The sequence below is a fragment of the Lacerta agilis genome, chromosome 2, assembly GCF_009819535.1.
Source record: "Lacerta agilis isolate rLacAgi1 chromosome 2, rLacAgi1.pri, whole genome shotgun sequence".
NCBI lineage: Eukaryota > Metazoa > Chordata > Lepidosauria > Squamata > Lacertidae > Lacerta > Lacerta agilis.
The window spans coordinates 2,682,899-2,699,035 of NC_046313.1; the positions used below are offsets into that span (position 1 = coordinate 2,682,899).

The 16,137-nt window shown below is 45.8% G+C and overlaps 1 protein-coding gene across 2 annotated transcripts in view; it reads left to right on the forward strand.

The window, feature by feature from the left end:
- EIF4B (eukaryotic translation initiation factor 4B) overlaps window positions 1–13,944 on the forward strand; it is a 36,605-nt gene extending 22,661 nt beyond the window's left edge. For both annotated transcript variants that reach the window (XM_033137004.1, XM_033137014.1), the window contains 9 exons: window positions 791–907; window positions 1,819–2,001; window positions 2,529–2,766; window positions 3,209–3,318; window positions 5,864–6,083; window positions 6,825–6,892; window positions 9,953–10,067; window positions 10,414–10,483; window positions 11,698–13,944. In XM_033137004.1, coding sequence (XP_032992895.1) covers window positions 791–907; window positions 1,819–2,001; window positions 2,529–2,766; window positions 3,209–3,318; window positions 5,864–6,083; window positions 6,825–6,892; window positions 9,953–10,067; window positions 10,414–10,483; window positions 11,698–11,778 — 1,202 coding nt within the window. In that variant the 3' untranslated portion in view covers window positions 11,779–13,944. The remainder of the gene's footprint in view (window positions 1–790; window positions 908–1,818; window positions 2,002–2,528; window positions 2,767–3,208; window positions 3,319–5,863; window positions 6,084–6,824; window positions 6,893–9,952; window positions 10,068–10,413; window positions 10,484–11,697) is intronic.
- Window positions 13,945–16,137: the final 2,193 nt, after the last annotated feature.

A 16,137-nucleotide genomic window follows, 5' to 3' on the forward strand; every position in this document is an offset into this window, starting at 1 on the left:
AATGGGGATGAACTCAGCAGGTTCATATCATGAGCTGGAGACATGGAGGCATGTTAGACATTTATGCTTCATGACTGTAAAGAATGCATTCTATAGGCTACTTTTTTTGAGAAAGGAATGCCTTAATCAGAAGACAAATACAGCTGAAAACTTCTTGTCTAACAGTCTGGAGAATTAGAGTATGGCAGCTGTGAAATTGCAATCAGTGTTTTCGTCTGACTACTATTTTTTTAAAGCAAAAAACTTGAGTTATATGTAATTGAGTGATTGCCTAACCTCATGTATACCCAGGAGGTAGCTTTATAAACAGTTTGCTTATAGTTCAGAAGATACACAGTTCATGTATGTTGAGATTCCTGCATTGCAGGGGGTTAGACTAGAGGACCCTTGGGTTCCTTTCCAGCTCTACAGTTCTTTGATTTCCTGTGAATTGCCTGCCTCCTTTTGATAAAATCACACTTCCTCTACTATTCTCCTGCTTAGAACAAAGACTTTTTATGATGGTAATGATAATTTTCTAGGGGTACTTCAGTACCTGCTTATTCGTCACATTTTCTACTGTAAATCTTCTGGGTGCAATGGAATATAGATGTAAATACATCTTTACCGTACAAGGTGAAACAACGTTTCAATAATAAATAGTTCTGTGACCAAGCATTATGGTAGTCACAAGCTGGAAGATGCCTAAAGTCTGCCCCCTGAATCTCCCCCAGGCTGTGTCAAATGTTTTCTGAAAGTCATTGCTCTGTGTCTATCTTGTACATGCTATAGCCTTTTCCCCCCACTTTAGGGTATCGCGACCGTGATCGTTATGATTCGGATCGGTACCGTGATGGTCCCCGAAGAGAGATGGATCGGTTTGGGGGCAGAGATCGTTACGATGACCGTAGAGACTACGATAGAGGAGGTACTGTGGGTCACAGACTTCATTGTGGGTCTGGGGTCTGAGATGCTAACAGCAGGCATCACTTAATATAAAAATTTGCTTACATTGCAGCATTGGCTAGGTAATACAGCTCCTACATTCCCCTGCTATGGACGCAACATTTTAGGCACACAATCCATTTTATGTATAGTCATTGTGGTCTGAATGGCTTTTCTCCCTTGAAGGTGAAAATACTTGGAAGTTGGGATATGGAATGTAGAGCACTTTTGCAGTTTCTTTTCTCACAGGCTTAAAAAGGTTTCGCTTTTGTGTTTCAAGATCAATGATTGCTCTAGTGGAAAGACATTTTGATTGTCCTCCCTGCTTGGTCTACAAATACTGTACCTCTTGCATCTTGTACACACCTTGATACCTGCAGCATTCTTATTATTTGTGCAGTTTTTAACTATTATATTGGTTGTGGAGATGTAGTACCAGTCATTTTTCTCTGGTTTCTTGTGCTTGCTGCGGTCTGTTTTCCTTCCAGGCTGAGTGATCTTGTAATTAGGAGTGGTGCTTTTGTACAATTGTGCATGACTTGAATCCCTACTAGTTCACACTTTCCAGCTGTGTTAATTAAGCATTTTTTGGCCATGTTTTGAACTGAAGTGGGAGGTATTTTCTTCAGATGCCAAATAGGACTTCAAAGCGTACCCTTGAGACTGTACATGAAATCCTCCTGAAACTGGCTTGATCTATCATTGTGTGCCATGTTTGGATACTGCTTGATCCGGGACTGTGTTGGAGGGGTATAGGGGTGTGTGGATGTACACACAGACTCTGAGGTCTGCTCTCTTTTCTGACTCCCCTGTGAGCACTCTGGGGTGCTGTCCTCAGAAATAATGGTCTTCCTGTTGTGTAAGATTAAACCACCGAACTTCCTTTTCCTGTAGGTTTCGACTCTAGGTCAGGCAGTGGTAGAAGAGCCTTTGGCAGCGGATACCGCCGGGACGATGATTATAGGGGTGGTGGTGACCGCTATGAGGACCGTTACGAGAGGCGAGATGATCGAATGGATAGGTGGAGCAGCTCGCGGGATGACTATAGCAGGGATGACAGCCGGCGGGATGATAGAGGTATGCTCGGTGTTTGCTCAGAAGCAAAGAAATGAGAAGCTGTTGGCTTTGCTGTCATTGTGTATTGCTGCAGATCATTCTGTTCTCCCTTATTCCTTGTGGTATTCTGAATTTGACCCTAGGCCATGGTGATGTTTCCCTCTTGCCCTACCCCAGTGCATATGGTATGTTGCCAGATCCATCAGACACGGTTAAGAAAGATTTATGACATAGCCTAGCCATTTCTGAGAACTGGGTGACCCACCTTTTGTAGGAGGTTTGTCTAATGATTCATTGTCCCCTGTTGGGCATGGGTCCTTTTGCTGACTCTTTCTTGTTTCTAAGATCTCCTTATGTGGCATAAATGCCACATACCATTCAGCCTATAATCCCCACCTCCTTATCTAAATAAGACAACCATTTGAATTTTTCACAATTCTCCTGCCTGTTGGCTTTTCCCTAATCCTGAATCCAGTGGCTTTGCTTTTTTCATTTTGCTTTTTCTGAACTGTTCTGCTTTTATCAACCTCCTGTTCTTTTTCTCTTAGGTCCCACTCAGAGGCCTAAACTGAACCTGAAGCCTCGGAGCGCACCCAAGGAGGAAGATACATCTGTAGCTCCTGCTACCCAGTCTAGCCGTGCAGCCTCCATCTTTGGGGGGGCCAAGCCTGTGGACACAGCTGCAAGAGAGCGTGAAGTAGAAGAGAGGCTACAGAAGGAGCAAGAGAAGCTGCAGCGCCAGCTGGAAGATGATAAGCCCAGGCTAGAGCGACGGCCCCGGGAGCGGTAAGTGGCAGAAAAGGAGCATGAGTTGCACACAATCCAGTAGAGAAACTGCTTGAGTTAATCTGCAAAACACGACTTGGTGTGGCACAGGCTCAAGCTGGTGATCTGTGCAAGAGGTGCCATAGGTATGCCTACAGCTCCTCTGATGCTGCTGAACACCCCTAGAGTTGCTTCATGCTGAAGATGGTGAACGGTGACATTCCATTGGCTGCCTTGGTAGGTAGGTTCATGGCATTACAGAGCACTAACACATATAATTTGAAACAAAATAAAAATTTCTTTCCAGTAGCACCTTAGAGACCAACTAAGTTTTAACTGCTTCTGAGCTTTGTTTCAAACCTGCTAATGGCACAATTATCTCAGTTTGATTTAACCACCTTGTTTTTGTTTTTTTTATTTAGTGCCCTGTATTTACAGTTAGTATATTTTGTATATGTTCTAGACACCCCAGCTGGCGTAGTGAAGATAACCAAGAGCGGTCACGGACAGGGAGTGAGTCCTCACAGACTGGCAGTACAACTCCTTCTGTGGGGACAGGCCCAACAGGAAGAAGTAAGTTGTCTTTGGGGTATCATTCACTTAGCCCTGAGGTGTATCGTCCTATTTCTGGAAAGCCCCATAACTTTCCTGGATTATAGCACATATTTCAGTTGGGAAGCTTCAGTTGAGTTACATGTCAAGCCTGTGCGTATAGATTTGAGAATATGGGGTTTCTAAGTGCTTCGTAATGGAAGTTGTCCATAACCTACCAACAGATCTACTGTTTGGGTGCTAAATAGCTAATCAGCAGGGAAGCTAGCAGCTTAAGTAGCTGTCGATCAGTGGTGGTACCATATTGGCCCGAATATAAGCCGCACCTGCAAAATTCAAGGGGGGGGGGAGGAAGAGACAATATCCTAATATAATCTGCTCCCTTAAAATTCCGCAGGCACTCACACCCATTACGTTTTACCATATGTCTGTTTCAGCAGCGCTATCATAAAAGCCAATTTTTGTAAGGTCGCAAATTTAAGCCGCACTTAAAATTTGGAAAAAAGGTGAGGCTTATATTCAGGTCAATACAGAGAGTGGCTGGGGAAATCCAGCCAGATGGGCGGGGTACAAATAATAAATATTATTATTATTATTATTATTATTTACAAGTAAGTACTGTACAGGTACTGGGACGCGGGTGGTGCTGTGGGATAAACCACAGAGCCTAGGGCTTGCTGATCAGAAGGTTGGCGATTCGAATCCCTGTGACGGGGTGAGCTCCTGTTGCTCAGTCCCTGCTCCTGCCCACCTAGCAGTTCGAAAGCACATCAAAGTGCAAGTCGATAAATAGGTACCGCTCCAGCGGGAAGGTAAACGGCGTTTCCATGCGCCGCTCTGGTTCGTCAGAAGCGGCTTAGTCATGCTGGCCACATGACCTGGAAGCTGTACGCCAGCTCCCTTGGCCAGTAACACGAGATGAGCGCCACAACCCCAGAGTCAGACACGACTGGACCTAATGGTCAGGGGTCCCTTTACTGTACAGTAGTCTCTGTTGGGACAACTGTTTGCCCCTCTGGTTGTTGGTAAACAGTTGGATTGCATGTGGTTGGTGTTGCTAGTCATGTAAATTGTCTGTTACTAGTAGGTGGAGTTTATACAATAGACTTCCTAACAGAGTCTACAATGACTGGGTGGAAGGAGCTGGCACGGAGTGGGCTAGCTTGGACACGGTTGCTTGGCGGTGTGCTCTCCAAGGGCAGCATCCACCGCCTCCTGCTCTGGCCTTAGATTTTCCCAAGGGAAGGGCCAGCGGGGAAGGAAGGCTGCAGGCTTGGGCTCCATGGTGCAACAGCACTTGGAATGCCCTCACAGCTGTGCACACATTCACCCTGCTGGCAGCAGAAGGACTGCCCTGTGTGAGCGGCAGGGGACCATTGGATTTCACAACTGCCAAACAATCCCCAACTGCCCTCTCAGCTTTGGAGACGATCGGGATCACTGCACAACTGAGAGCAATCCCATCCCACCTCTGCAGTTGGGAGTACCGCTCATCATTATCATGCCGTTTGGAAGGCAGCACCACACGTTGCACTGTGAGATTTGCTCACTACCCAGATTCCTATTTAGTGAGAATTTTCATTCAACTCTTTGCTAAAGGAAAACGCAATGCTTCTACTTTCATGTACAATTGACAAATGCTGGCTTTGGTCTGAGTGAGAGCCTATGGGCCAATTTGACTAGATTGGGCTCTGCTGTAAACTGAGATGTATTTTAACAATTGTTTATTTCCGTAGCCAAAGCAGCTATCAAATGGTGTTGACAATGTTGGGGGAGTTGCATGTTAAGAACCTTGAGGCCCAAACTAAACATTTTTTTGTAAGGATAGCACAGTCCTGGGTGGGTGGGTGGGAGAGAGAGAGAGAACTCGATCAAAGCAGTGGGAGAAGATGATTAACTCATTCCCATGAAACATTTTTCAGTATCAGAATCACTTCCCTGCTTGCTTTCTCTCATGCAGGCAAAACAAGGAGGATTTCAGCTGGTGTGTGGGTGTGGGTGTGTGTAAGAGAGAGAGATTCCTCAGCCACAGTCAGCTTCACAGACCCCATGCCAGCCTGCATACAGACTGGACATAGTAACACTCGACTAAACTGCAAGATTGTCATGCCTCACGCATGCCTGTCTACTTGCACTCACACATGATAGAGCACAAACCTTTAATTGGGCAACAGCACATCCACCCCCAATCAATTACATTAGAAACCTGGATGTTTCTGTTGCTTCCTATGGGCAATTGATCACTTATGCCCCAGGAAAGACAAAAAGACTGACGTGCAAACCAACCAGGAAGTCTCTTCATCAAACAATGGACTTGTCAGCCCAGATCCTTTTCACAGGTCTGTGATTGTATTGTGGGTTAAGCGCACCGCCCAGTTTAGGCTTGTTCTGTGATCTTCTGCTCTGTAAACACACTGGGTGTTTTGGGTGGTTTGTATTGGTAAAGCATGCCAACTAGCCCAGAATCACTGGGGAATGGTGCAGGGGAAATGTGCTTTCCATCATACAGCCGGGGAGTGTGTGCATATCTTCTTAGCCCACGTTGTGTTGTATCCTGTGCTTCCAGCCTCACGAAGGAGGGAGAGTGAGAAATCATTGGAAAATGAAAGCAGCAGCAAAGAGGATGAAGGTCTGTCCCCCACTTCCAAGACTCCCAGGGAAGAGAAGCTTCCTCTGAAGGTGATGCCAGCGCCTCCGCCAAAAGAAAACGCCTGGGTGAAGCGCAGCAGCAACTCTCACCCGGCACGCTCACAGAGCTCCGACTCAGACCAGCATTCCCCTACAAGGTGAGGGCCTCTGGCAGGGCTACCCATTTCAGCCAAGGACTTAATCTGCAGGAGGGATGGGAAGCATGTAGGCTGCATGGTACTACACTAAGGCGTAATAGAATCCCAAATTACAGCATGTTGTTTTAAAATGCACAAAACGTGACAGCAAAATGTTAGGGATTGTGGGCGAGGTGGGTGCAATGGAAACCAAAGTAAGCTTGGGTTCACTAGGGTAGGTTTTATTCTGAACTCATGATTTTGAAGTGGGATTTATTTTCTTACTGTATTGCTGGGGCTTGAAAGAGCTGTGGTTCTGTAACACTGGGTAGTGGGTGGCCCTGCTCACCTGTCAGGATCAAGGGAGATAAATATCTGGTCCTCTAGTCAGACAAGGCCCCACCCCAGCTTAAAAACTAGCTTCACTATAGATAAGAAACATTAACATGCAACAATGCTAAATAAATAAGTAAAATTAATAAATAATATAGCTGCAAGTTCTTGGCAACCATTTTTAATGATTTCTGTGCAATTTCACACACATTTTACTTACCAAGCAAAACTAAATTATATTAATTTAGCCAAAATATCTTTTGAATTCCCAAGTCATGTTACAACTTTTTGGCAACCCTCATTTTAAGGAATTTGAAAGTTGAAAAATTCAGCACACCTGAATGTGACGTGGAGTTACAGTAGCAACTTCCATGGAGTGTACAGTATGCACAAAGGGTCAACACTGCTTTCCTGTGTTCTTTGTTGCAGCGGCAGCCAGGCTATGCCACCCCTGCCTTCAGAAGATGGAGTGCCCTCCAAGAACACCCCAAGGAAAGGTAAGGCTCGGGTGCGGAAACTTGCCCGTGGTGGCCCTTTGTGGCAAAGAGAGAGAGCCCTGGGGATTGAGGATTGGCTGTGTGCAGCTATTGTGCCTGGCAATGCACATGCATTTCTCTGTGTTGGGTGTACACTGCTTTGAGGAAATGGCTCTTGTGGCTTATTTATCTGCTTTATTTATTAATCTCTTCCCATGAATCATCTCAAAACAGTTTCACAATACCAAAAAAAAAAATCCATATCCAAAAAACAAATTCAAATAATTGCAGATATGAAGCAGGGTTAAAAATTCAAAATACCCACTTCATAGCTATTCCAAGAAAAAGACATCTCTGCTCCTTGTTCACTAAGAAGTCATGAAAGTTCGCAGTGTCATGGCTTACTGCTTGCAGGTGTAGTTTGTATATTTATTTTCTAACTTGCCAGGAGAGGGCAGCAGAGTCCAGGGAGGATACACCTTGAATTCAGTCTGGGGAACTTCTCTGTCTGGATCCTGGTTTCAGTAATCTGCCACATGTTCAGTTTATTTCACAACAATGTTCCTGCCATTTTCACTTTCAGCAGGAAATCCTCTTAGCTCTGTATCAGTTGTTGATGGTTTGACTGGCAAATGACAGGCATCTTCCCACTTGACTTTTCCTGCCCAATGTACCGTAATAGAAACTTGTAAGTCCCACTGTGTTCAGTGGGGCTTACATCCAGGTAAATGTGTATTTATTCCCTTCTTGCTGAAGGCAAGGTAGGTTCTGTGGTCAGGATGATCACAAGTTGATGAGAAAATTGGCACAGTATACTTGGAAGTTCAACTTAATAATGGAGTAATACAGAAAACTATGATGACCCTAAAATTGAGGGAGGCAACCCATGTCAAGAGAACTCGCATTTCCTAATTACAAAGTAGGGAAATCCACACGATCGTCCACATTTTTAGGAGGAGAAAAAAATGAAGAGCAAGAGGGTGGAAAACAAACCTCAAGGCTGGTACTTTGTTGCAAGCAGTAGTAAATTTCATTGAAATGGTAGGGCTGGGCGAGATCTGGTTTTCAACATCACAGCACAAATAGATAAATAGGTAGATTTAAAGTAGATAAATAGGTACTGCTCCAGCAGGAAGGTAAACAGCGTTTCCGTGTGCTGCTCTGGTTCACCAGAAGCGGCTTAATCATGCTGGCCACATGACCCAGAAGCTGTCTGCAGACAAACGTCAGCTCCCTCAGCCTATAGAGCAAGATGAGCTCCGCAACCCCAGAGTCGTCCGCGACTGGACCTAATGGTCAGGGGTCCCTTTACCTTTAAACATCACAATATTTCGATACATCAAAATGTCTGAAATGAGGCTGGAGCTATGTAGAGGAGAAGCGTGGTAATGTCCTGGCAATTCCTAATACATGGATCTTACTCTAAAACTGATAATTTTTTTACTTTAACTTATTGTTAAAACTGTTACAAAAATTTGCTTCTTGATAGGATGCTTCAATGAAACCATTTAAGATTTCTGGAGACTATATTACTGCAGTTTTGTGGGCATATTTAAAATTTATGGAAGTGGTAGGTTTAGAAAAATATTAAATAAACTTGCATACGATTATCATTTAATATATTTTCAACCAATTTAATAGCAGCTTAATTGATTTAGTAGTCAAGTTGCATCTGCTTCCTTACTCGGGGGTCCCAGTGGAATTCTAGGCATGTGTAAGCTTCATTGAGTTCAACTAAACGTACTTTCCTGGGAGTGAGCCCCATTGAATTCAGTAGGGCTTGCTTGTGAGTAGACACATTTGCTTGCACTGCTTACCAGCAACACCCTCCCCATCATTCTCACCTCACACAGCAACAACCAATCTCCCATTTCAGCATAAGGCAGCCACTGATGAATCTTCCCGCCTCTATTTCCCACAGCCCCCCCAAAAAGCCCCCCCCCCCACTTCCGAGAACCTCATGGCATCTGGGAGAAAATGCACATGGAGCAGCCCTTCCCTTTCAGAGACTATGGGAAAGTGAAGTTTTAAGCTTCCCTGGCAGGACACATCACACAGAATACTTGCATCACCTGTCTGATCACAGAATCAGAGTTGGAAGGGATTCTGAGGGCCACCCATCCTCTCCCACAGGAGAGCATAAGGCAGCCAGTTCAATCTTTCCCCTCCATTCACCCCTATTGTGACACAAAAGCAGAGGCCTCGTGCCTGCTTCCTGCCTCTCGTAGTAGCTCACAGACAGAGAAGGAAGGAAAGAGCTGGGGCTGGCTCTAAGGGCATGGCTATCTGCTCTTTTTTACTCTTGAGCTACAACCTCATGTCTCAGAAAGGCAAGGGAAGGCATCATCACACACACACTGAGGTGGGAAAAGGGGCAGGGCAAGATTCCCCCCCCCTTACTCTGAAGTAAATAACCCCCGTTAATGGGAGAAAGGACCTCACAGCAAGAAGCCACCTACCAGCCTGGCGCCTTTTATTACACATTTTCAGCAAGAGCCTCATAGCATGTGAGGAGCTTGCTGCTTTGCAGGTTGTTCAGTGCTGCCTGCTCTTGCGATCGGCTGTGGCTGCAGGATCAGGGGACGAGCTGAAGCAGAGACGGTTCTGCGGGGATTGTTATATTTGCATTAGCCAGCCAGCCGCCTGCTCTTGCAGTTGGCTGTGGCTGCAGGAGGTAGGGGAGAATTAAGGAGGGCTCTGCAGAGAAGTATGCAACACAGTGCTTTAAAATCACAGGCAGGCAGGTCCTTCCCAGCGATCGCCCCTCACAGTGGCTTGGTTGTGGAGGGAGGATGTGGGCAGGTGGAACAACCAGGAGAAGGGAGGGAGGCAGGCAGCCCATCTGCGAAGGAAGCAAGGCACAAGCAGGCAGGTGAGCACCTTATCAGGCTTCCTCTGGCACTAGTGCAGGCTCAAAAATGTTACCGCAATAAACGCTTCAAACCGGTTTCAAATTATTTATTGATATATCACACAGCCCTAGTGTTAGGGTACTAGTAACCTGGGTGGGCTAACTTGACATCTCATTGCTGAAATTATTTCAAGATGGAATAACAGGAGATTCGTCTCAACTTACTTTAGGTGATGAAAGCCAACCTGATGAAGGGAAGGAGAGTGTTCCAAAGGGCCGAAGTGGAAATTCTGGGTGTGGTCCTGGAGATGGAGGCAGCAGAGACCATTGGCAAGACTCAGATAGGTATAGTCTTCACATCCTCCTCTGACTCTGACTCTGGAATTGCCTGGGGTACCAGTGGCCCATAGTTGGACACTTTGTGCCGGGTTAGGGGGGTTGAGCAGCCAAAGGTATGCTGGAGATCCACTGTAAGTTGATACAAAACAGCTGGAGGCTGGAACACCCAACTGCAGTTTGCTGTCTGTGGCACAGTGCTCTGGGTTGTTCAGACTCTTCTGCATAGGGCTGGAGTGTGGATTGCACCTGATGGGTTGAGTATGGACCAAATGGCTCTGACTGCCAGTATTCTATGTGTGTAAACCTTTTACTTTGGTCACCTTATTAATGTGGTAGCTGTTTTCTTTTTCAGGAAAGAGAGTAGTGAGCATGACTCAAGACCTGCATCTGAGCCAAAGAAATTCGAAGAGAACCCTACCCCCGTAAGTGCTGAATCCATTGCTTTTTAAGCAATGATTGTCAAATTCTCATGTAATTAGGCAGCAGATCTCTTGTCATTCAATGTGCCAGAATGTATCGGGATTCCCTTAGGACTTTACTCAGTTAATTGTGGATTCAACTAACTGATTATAATTATGTAACTAAAATATCCTTGTGCTGCATTCAGACTTCTTGCTGAGAAGCTTTTACAGCACTGGTACCCGCAGTTACTTCCTATTACTGGCTGTGAAAAGTGGGGAGACGGGAATATAGGCTTCACCAAGTCATAGAGGATATTCTGCTGATAGAACAGGATGCACACAAGTGTCACAGAAAGCCAAGCATCTGTTTTCTAAATCCTCAGCTGGAAGTAGAAGTGCCAAAATCCCAAGTTTGTACTCTTGTAAAGCAGATAATTGTGTTTTGTTTATATTCTCAAACTGTGCTCGTCGGTTATTGGATTCTTGGTTTTTTGTTTGTTAATTGGAGGATGGACTAATAATAAAAAATAAAGTTTGCCACAGGCAGAACAAAGACCAGATCAAGGAAGTAGCCCTGGAAGTGCATGCAAAGGATCTTGGCCACAAAGCCCACTTCACAAAAGGAGAATGGAGCTTGTTTTTTTCCCTTTTCCTTCATTGCAACCTTGAGAAACAGCGACCAAGCCCAAAGGTTGCCCAGTGTGGTTTCAAATTCAGGTCCCCCAGTCTGCCATTTTTATCCACCATGCCAGGGTGGGACACCTCTAGGTTGTGGGCTGAATTTAGCCCGTCAGGCTGTTTTCCTCAAACCACACCCACCTGCCCCACATCTGACACATGTTGGACAGGTAGAGATGGGGCTGGTCCAGCTGCTTCTGCAGCCTGCTCCCTGCAGAAAGCAGGATTGAACTCTTTGTGCATTGGCTGATTTCATTCCTGATTGGTCACTGTGTTCTCCCACCCTGACAGCCGAGCTTTGACAGGTGGGCCATCTCGTCAACCTGCAAAAGGTGGCGCTCAAGGTGGCTGAAATAAAGATCTGGGCCAAAAAGATTTCCCATTCTGCCTTTTATCTGCCCAGAATGCTGCCATCGCACCCTTCTCCAATGTCCGTGTTACACCATCCCAGGAACACCTGATACCCACAGCCCTGGGTATAAAACCTGTCATAGGATGGCTTTCAGTGTCCAGTTTTGAGTGCTGTTTTAACACCTGCTTCCCTAACTCTCTTGCAGAAATTTAGCTGTGCTAGCAAGTATGCTGCTTTGTCAGTGGATGGTGACGATGAAGCAGAGGGGGATGAGTACGCTGATTAAATTCTCCAGCCCCTCCATGCCGTCTCCTTACCGGTTGCCACCCAGGAACATTCGGCAAGCAAAACCAAACCTTTATTCAGACAAGACAGAAAAATAAAAGCCTACAAGTCAACATCTCCTTGGAGAGACCTTTCTTAAACCTTTCTTTAAAGAAATATATGAAAAAGTGATACAGTTTCTCTTGCATGCTGCTGCAGCCTTTAAAGTATTGATCTAACTGGAGAAATCCCTGCAAAAAAAGAGTATAGCAAGAGAGAAAATGGCAGGTGTCTTTAAAAAAAAAAAAAGGAATACGCCCAGTGTGTGTCTTGAGTGTGACTTCATGCAGCTTCCAATCTCGTCCAGAGCCCCAGGTCCTTCCCACTAAAAGCAGAGGCTAGCACTTGAGCAGGCCAGGTGCGTATGAGTTGAGCACAATGGGGACATGGACAGCTAAGATCTGTGTGTCTCCTCCTTTTCCCAGATTGGTTGGCTTCTGCAGTGTAAACGTCAAACTAAATTGAAAGCATTTTAGTGCATTGGGAAAAGGAGGAGAGCAGTCTTGCTTTGATGGGGGAAGAGGTGAGATGGCTTTTCAAGGTAGAGAGTTGGCGTCTCTACACAACAAGTAATCCCTGAGGTTTAAGTTAGAAACCTCGCCCTGGTGGTGGTGTCCCCCTCTGAAACCCATCAGGTTTGGGGAAGCCTCAGAGCTGATCCTGCGGTTGTACCCTTGCCTGTCCCCAACAATAAAGGCTGCTGACAGTTGGCTTCTATGTTGAAAGCCACTTTCCACATAGTTTGGTCAAATGGTGCAAAGACTCTCTGTGCTAGTGGTCACCAGGACCGTGCAGTGCTGATGTGGAAAGTGTGCCTTGCATATGAACCATGCGGAAAGTAACTTTTTGTATGTCAAGGGGCTCTACCATATGGAATCAGTTTTTGGTAACCTCCCTGAAGGAGGTTGCAATATATATATGAAGGAGCCATTGGATTTATGGGAATCATTAGTTGAAAGAGCAATTTCTGGAGACTATAAAGGTTTTCTTGAATTCCACCCCCCCCCTTCCTATCCCTTCCTCTTCTGCCCCCTTTTAATCACGGAGGTACCACCACAACCACTCTCACAGATTTAAATAGCACCCGTTTTAAACTTGGGCACTGTTTAAAGGTAGCAAGAGTCATTGAAAGTTTGACTGAGCATCATGTGACTGTTCCAAGTTCCTTCCTCACTTTTGGTCAAGTAGGTACACAACATGGCTGGCAAACGTCCTTCAGCCCTTACAAAAAGGGTTTATTTTTAGTCCCCTAAATTTCTTTTTAAAGCTTCCTTCACCAACACCCAGCACCATCAGACACAGAGACAAGCAATCTCTTCCATTTCTTCCAGTAGTCTTGGTCCTTTCATTCTTCTTCCTTGAACTAATTAATGGGTAGGGCAAGTGGGAATTAAATCTGCACAGTGGAACTGAAGCAGCACAAGGTTTTACTAGCCAACTCTCAGCAGCCTGATTTACATGGTGGCTGTAGAGGAGGATCTGGCTACAATGAGTGGCTAGCTTTTGGGAGGTGTGCACGTGCTCACCAGGGAGCTGCCAGTTTTTACCTAGTTGGGGAGGAGAACGGAGTGGTTTTCCTCTTGAAGCAATTCCGGCTGAGTCAAATACAGGATTTGGCGTGTTGTAAAGCCTGCCGTGGTTGTTGTCTTGTTTCAGTAAATTTTAGCTACAATTTAAACCAGTCCTTTGAAATACACAAGAGTAGTGGCACATCCTATGGGCAGGATATAAAGGAATGGGAGGGGAGACCCTGCTGAGTGCAGATAATTGATTTGAAATGCAATATTGCTTTGACTGTGTGAAATGCTGGGGGGAGGGGCTATATTTGAGGTAATGTGCTAATTTGCATACCCCAGAAGCATTTTCTACCCTCCCTTCTCTCTCTCTCTCCCTCTCTCCTATTCTCTCTTTATCTCTCTCTGCGCTATCAGGACAGGTTCACGAATGGATTGAGGTGCATTTTACACATTCTGAAGACATGTAAAATTTGTACAAAATATCTTCTATGAAAATGATTTGTAATCTGTGTGGACTTAACTGGGAGATGTCTTTTATTATGTAAAATTTTCCCTCCTCCCCCCTTCTTGGTTTTTTGTTTTTCTCCAAATAAAACTAATCTTTAAAATAATGCTTCAGCACTAAATTCCTTTGCAAGTGGTGTCTCTTCTCCATCAGGACATGGATGTTGCTCTCAAATATATAGAATTAGTAGGGAGTGCCATCTTCATTCAAAATGGTGGACACCAACGTGCCCCCAGAATCTGCTCTGGAGGACCCCTCAATCTTCTGGAGCACACAGGGGGCTCCAGGGGAGCAAAGCCCCATTGAAGGCTGGTAGTACATTCTGTCTGCACACAGACAGGATTTGACACAACCCAGAGACTTGCTGATGCAAAGAAATGTAATTGTAGATTCCGTAAGTTATGTCATGATTCTCCTTGTAAAAACACTAGAGGGTAGGCTATGTCCTTGCACAAATAGAATACAAATAATTTGGGGAAGGGTAAGTGAAGCCAAGGCCCGTGGTCCCTGCAGCCCTTAAAAGTGTGGCCCCTGTTGAGATCTAACTGCTGCCCACATTTCTGGCTTAATGGTTAACTACAGAAAACTGGATGTGTCAAGATTCAAGTTCTCTGACTTCCCAAGTCCTTCGGTTTGGACTAAAAGCAATTGACTTATTCACTTATTTGACAGGAGGGCTGGGGAGGGGGAGAGGAACTGAGCCTTGGTTCTTTTCCGTCTCTTTCTGAAGAAATCAAAATTATCTTTCTTCACTTGCACAATTGCGTCTCTGTGCCTGCTTCTCCTGCGCTTGGATTGGTAGTGCAATGCTTTAGCCAATTCCAGTTCCCTCCCTCCTGCCAAAGAAGCAGGGGGCGCAATCAAGGCTTGGTTTTTATAAACAGCAGGAGAACACAGTGCCCTTTTCATTGTGCATCCTCCCCACATAAGGCATCCAAAGACAGATAGTCATTGAGACAGCATCAATGCCACCACCACCACCTGCACTTGATAAATGTTCCAAGTGCCTTGTGAGGTCCAGGCTGGCATCCAGGCATCTATCTTCAACACACTGGAACCTCAAGCAATTGCAGAGTCCCTGGCTCTTGGCTGCTTCCACCACTCTTGTGTCCATCAGAGCAGCAAGGCTTTGTGCAGTATGGGTGCCTCCTCTCTCTGCTAGTAATCTGGAGGGTGACCCAATATTATTTTGGAGCTGGAGGGAGGAAATCCAACCACACCCTTCCCCTCTCCTTCGTGCTTAATCTGCGCATGCGCCACTGAGCAGAAACAAAAATGAGCCAGAGCTAAAGAGGAAAAGGACGAATGTTCAGTAAGCCCATTACAAGACCAGTGGTCTACATTCTCCGGTAAGAAAGAAGAGCCTGCTCAGAGGTGCCAACTTGAATAAAATATGGGGGTGGGAGGTAAGCCCCGCCCTGCAAATGGATAACATGACAGGGCGCCCCCACACCATTTGACAATGCCCTTCAACCTTGGGGGAGTCTCGGCCCCCTCAAATATTGTGGGGTCCAAAGGGATCTTGACCCCCTAGGAATTGGCTTCTCTGGCCCTGCCTGATTAGACCAAAGGCCCTTCTGGTCTCACAGTTGCCAAGCAGATGTTCCTGAGAAGCCTCATCAGGAGGTCAGGAAGGCTGTTTCTCTCTGATGCTGTTCGTCTCCACTGGTTGGTTTTCAGAGGCATCTTCCCCCTCTGATCCTGGGTCTTCCAAGGGCAGGGAGGTGTACAGCCCCCAGGGAGAAAGGTTTGGCTTTACACACACACACTACCCACTCCTTTCCCCTGGGACCAGAGCAGCCAGTGGGCTGGAGGTAGGTTCCCCACCCACAACCACTCTGCAGAGCTGAGTCACACGTACTTCCGTCATCCTTGCTGGGCAGTAATCAGTACCAGATTTTTCTCCTTTAAGACCCTTTCAAAGGCTGGACATTGTCTCCCTCCCCACCTCCACCAGTCAAAACCACTTCCAAAGAGGAGGAAGAGTCTCCAGCAGCTTTTATTTACTGCAGCTGGGGGGTTCCGAAACCTTTCATAAACATAGCTGTAAAGGTTATGGTGCCTCTGGTTGTCTGCAAAGCCCACCCTGGGTGAAAATGAGGCAAGGGAGGGAGAGGGTCCCAATAACAAGAGAACTGCTGGATCAGATCAAAGACAATGTTTCCAACAGTGGCTACCAGAGGCTTTACAGATGAGTGAAATGCCGGCAGGGTTTCTTTTGTCTCTTCTTCTTTTAAACCTTTTTGGAACTGGTGTGTTTGTGTGTATACAATGGATGCAAGGAAGGTGGGTGCTGCTG